The sequence below is a fragment of the Ipomoea triloba genome, chromosome 13, assembly GCF_003576645.1.
Source record: "Ipomoea triloba cultivar NCNSP0323 chromosome 13, ASM357664v1".
NCBI lineage: Eukaryota > Viridiplantae > Streptophyta > Magnoliopsida > Solanales > Convolvulaceae > Ipomoea > Ipomoea triloba.
The window spans coordinates 8,068,334-8,073,239 of NC_044928.1; the positions used below are offsets into that span (position 1 = coordinate 8,068,334).

Genomic DNA, 4,906 nt, shown 5'->3' on the forward strand with positions numbered 1-4,906 from the left:
CCCCCCCCCCCCCTTCCCTTATGGAGCTAGAGATAAAGAGATTTACCTTTGGAGATCTAGCCAGAGTAGGCAACCATCAAACAATCCGAACCATACGCCTCGACGAATAGCCGAGAAGTGGTATTCCCAATGAGTTTTTATCGGTAAATCTCACAAAAAGTACCACTTCTTGGTCAAATTGAGAAGTTAACCAGCAAGGTGGAAGAATTCCACCTTGTGATTAACTTCTCGATTTGACTGAGAAGTGATACGTACTTTCGGTGAGTTTTCATAGGCCATGTCACCGAAAGAACTAAATCTGAGAAAGAAAATGAAAAACAAAGTGGAGCCCTATTTATGTTGGAATGAAAGTTGTAAATCCAAGTTACCGATGGGAGAGTCTAAAGCCATAGGTCCAAATTGGAAAAAACTCTTATCATAAACATGAGTTTTACTACATATATACTCCCAAATTCTACTCCCTTACTTCTATTCCCTGATGTGGCAAATAGATATTAGTTATTTTTATCATGTAGCCCACAGAAAAGTGTCTACATCAAAAGCATGTGAAAGGAAGTACAAAATGGGAGTATAAAGTGGAAGTACACCAAGTATTTTTCCATAAACATATATAGAGTAGCATTTTAGTGTTGGTGGTGTTGTGATGTTGTCAGCAACTAACAATAACAAATTATTGTAAACAAACAACATGAATGACAATTAAGAAGACATTCTTCCCTTTTGGTCGGGCGAGGTGTGGGGAGTGGGTGGGTGGGTGCCTTCTTTGATGTTTCTTTAATAATGTCCCAATGAACCATACCGTAGGATTTCTGCACTTCATCTCTGTGTGTCTGTCTGTCTGTGTTTCTCAGCTCACATTATTTGTTTCAGTCCGTATCAGCCGGCGGTGGAGCCAGGCGGTGGCGGAGTTCGTGCCACACCGCCAACCACCATTTTCTCCACTCACTTTTCTCCCTCTTATATCGATTCTTTCCCGACAATCCATACTCCATTTTATATATATTTATAGCTTCCTACTCAAGGGATAAGGCCAGGTGACAGAAAACCCTTGCTTAATCGATCCAACTAAGAAAACGACACTCCCATTTCTTTTGTTTCTTCTGCATTATATATATTTTCCCTAATATTTTTGCTTAATTCTTGTGCAACCCTATATATATATCTTGCCCTTTGCCTTTCCCAGAAGAAAAAACTTCATTTTTTGCAAAAAAAAAAAAAATTCTCTCCTCATCCTCAGATCAGCTCCTTAGCTTGGCTTTCTTCTGTTCCATTTTCTCTTTTCTTGGGATCTGATCTTTCTCGATCATCATGACTAGAAGACAAGAAAGAGAAAAGAATTGAAGAGATAAAGTTAAGGAACTGATGAAACATCATCTCATCTCGCAGGTTGTGTGTTCAATTCCCGAGGAAAAAGATAAAATCCATCCCAACATTCCCTCAGTTGTTGCTTTTCTTTTTGTCTGCTTCAGTGCGCTTCAAAAGTTTGCAAAGGAAAAGAGAGATTGAATAAAGTTTCAGATCTCTCTTCACATATCAAGGTTTTTACCCTTTTTTGATGTTTTACCCATTTGATTTTTCCTCCTCCTTCTTACTATTCTTTTTTTTTTTTTCTTCTGTTAATTGTTTTTTGATATATCTGATGAGACAAAACAGTAAAGTTTTATATTTTAATTTCTTCATGAATATCTTGAGGTTGATGAGAATGAAAGCACTTAGTGGGTTTTGATCGTTAAAAATTATTTATTTCAATAGTAACGATGATTAAATCTGAAATTTTTCATTACAATCATAAATATATATATACTATTAGATTATAAGTTCTTGACATATATTAAACTTTTTGACTGCGAATTATTCTAACTTTGTTCAGTGGAAAGAGTTATGATTTTTTTTTTTTAAAAAAAAAATTGGTATGGTAATTGTTTCATTCTAGAGATGCCAAAAGCTAAAGCAAACTCGAGTGGTTTTACCTACATCTACGAGTAGTTTATTGTTTTAAAATATATGTTATGTGCAGTACTAGGTAGTGTGATGAAACTGTGGAAAAACATCACTTGAAATTTAAGACTTTTTTTGGGTTCAATGTTAAAACTTTTATTTAAATTAAGGTTTCTCCAAAAATTTCAAGAAGATGAATGGAAGATCTGTACAGATATTTCAGTCTTGTTAAAAAGAAAATCTTTTTCTTAAAAAATGAAAACCCTATAGTTGGTTTAATTTGGTTTTATTTTGTCTTTTGAATTAAATTTCTATTAGAAATTTCTCATCATGCTTCAGAATTTTGTCTTGGAAATGGAATAGGGTATAGTATTTATGAATTGCTAGCTAGGTCTTATGTTATGTGGCTATATATTATATCAGCACAACCACGGAAACTTATAATTTTCCTATATATGTATATATTTCGTAATAACTGAAATATTTTCATTAGTTGATAAATCATGATTATTATCACTCACGATTTTGATTAAAAAGAAAACATTATTGCATCTCATATGTCGGAAAAATTAAGAAATATTGTAGGAGCATAAATAAATGAAGCCTCTTAAAGGAGATTAATATTGAATGCCCGGATTGAGTCAGATTGTTTGAATCTAGTTAATTTCGTAATTTGATGTGTCTTTCCTATGTTGGTTCTATTGTTAGCGATTGTTGTGCTACTCTGAACACCTTAGGTGCTTGTCGTGTCATTCATATTAGTTGGTCAGCGAACCAGCTTGCTCACGCTCTTGTTAAAGCAGCTGATTATCATACTGGTCCTTGCTTGTGGGAGGGGGAAGCTCCGACTTTTGTTCGTGCTTTTTTGAATTAATGCAGGTTGTTTGGTGTTTGCTTTCAAAATAAAATGAAGCCTCTTAAAAGGATAAATGTAGTGTGGTCCTAAGTGGTTCACTGTTTTGATAAATGATGACTAACCATGTCCATTTTTGCACACTGATATATGGTTGCCTTCAAACGTTAAATATAGTGAATATAATGTAACATTGCATAGGTTCAAGTGTCTTATGACTAAGTGCTTAGGATAAGGGAAACATCTTCTGGATGTCCAGAAAATTAAAGTTTCATGAATTCATACATATATACATACATATATACTCTTAGGCAGCTTTGGAGAAACTAATAAAGAAAGCTTGGGAACATAACATTTATGTTGATTACTATGACATGCAGGTGTGGTTGGTTATTTTATAGTTGAAGGAAGGAAGCAGATGAATTCTTTGTCACATGTTCCACCTGGGTTCAGATTTCACCCAACAGATGAAGAGCTTGTTGATTATTACCTCCGCAAGAAAGTTGCATTAAAAAGAATTGATCTTGATGTCATCAAAGAGATTGATCTATACAACATCGAGCCCTGGGATCTCCAAGGTAACTTTAATGTTATTTTATTTTATAGTAGGAACGACGACTAAAATTTCTTGAACAAATAATAAAACACAATTGTTATATCTTTATTAGGATTAAGCACTTACTGCTACGTTAAAGTTATAGCTCGTAGTAAAGGCACAGCTTTATTTTCTTATATACTTACACATTTTCGAAGAATTAGGTGTTGGACTTGACCAGTCAGGCCTTTACCCAACAATATATTCCTTAGCCATCAGTTGCTGGACTTGGCCATCCACCAGCCTCTGCCCAACAATCTTTGTTTCAACTATCATTTATTACAACACCCAAAATCAAGAATATATAATAAGATAAACAAGGACTAGATTATATGCATGTTTGCTTGAACAAGTTAAGAGGCTCTCACCACTCTTCTGAGAAAGATTTGGTGGAGGAAGTAATCGTTCGGGATATGTCACAACTGGTTCATTGACCTTCAAATTTTGTACACCAGCATACAGTAGTAGTGTTTTAAATATCTGTCAACCAAACAATAACAATGACTTTGATGTCCATTCCTGATTGCTAAACATATCAACCAAACACACCCATTGTTTATTGGTGTATAGTATTTATATATAATAATGTATTGTATGTAATTTGAATGGATATGATAGAGCTTTGCAAGATAGGGTGCGAGGAGCAAAGTGACTGGTATTTCTTCAGTCACAAAGACAAGAAGTATCCAACGGGGACTCGGACGAATAGAGCTACAAAAGCAGGGTTCTGGAAAGCCACGGGAAGGGACAAAGCCATTTACTCAAAGCATTGCCTCATAGGGATGAGAAAGACATTGGTGTTTTACAAAGGTCGAGCCCCTAACGGACTCAAATCTGACTGGATAATGCACGAGTATAGACTCGAAACCAACGAAAATGGAGCTCCCCAGGCAAGTCCCATCCCATCCCATCCATCTCATATATATATATCACCATGTTTCTATTCAATCCTACCTAGGGTTTCCATCTACTAATGTTAAGGATTTATTATGATGTTTCTTGCTGGATTTTTTCTCCTAGTATTAGTTTTCTCCTAGTATTAGTTTATTGATTCAACTTATCCTGATATTTGTTAGTGCTGGTTAGTTGTTACCATTATATTTCAAGCTAACTAGTGATGAGTTCGTTAATTCGATCTTAAATAAAACCTTGTGTGAGACGTCGACTAATTCGTATCTGGTTTGAGTTGCGCTTGTAAAGTCGAACTCTTCTCAGCCATATATGTACAGAGAGTAATAATCAAAAGAGATAATTTCTTCCCGTGAGTAGTGTGAGACCCTTCATAAATACATATACTAGATTGTGTGCAATTTGCCCAACATAAATGCACGCAATCTACCATGTGCACATTCATGTAGTAACTTGTGTGCATTTATAAAGGGTCTAATGGGAAGAGGTGTTCTCATTGGAACATTAGCGTGCACACGCGCGCGCACACACACACAGATATATATATATATATATATATATATATATATATATATATATATATATATATATATATATATATATATATATAT

At 34.8% G+C, this 4,906-nt stretch overlaps 1 protein-coding gene across 1 annotated transcript in view; it reads left to right on the forward strand.

Moving 5' to 3' along the window:
• The first annotated feature begins 834 nt into the window (after positions 1 to 834).
• The window catches only part of LOC116001771 (NAC domain-containing protein 26-like), a 6,790-nt gene continuing 2,718 nt past the window's right edge, over positions 835 to 4,906 (forward strand). Inside the window, exons 1-3 of the mRNA XM_031241708.1 lie at positions 835 to 1,538; positions 3,172 to 3,369; positions 4,005 to 4,276. Coding sequence (XP_031097568.1) covers positions 3,210 to 3,369; positions 4,005 to 4,276 — 432 coding nt within the window. The 5' untranslated portion in view covers positions 835 to 1,538; positions 3,172 to 3,209. The remainder of the gene's footprint in view (positions 1,539 to 3,171; positions 3,370 to 4,004; positions 4,277 to 4,906) is intronic.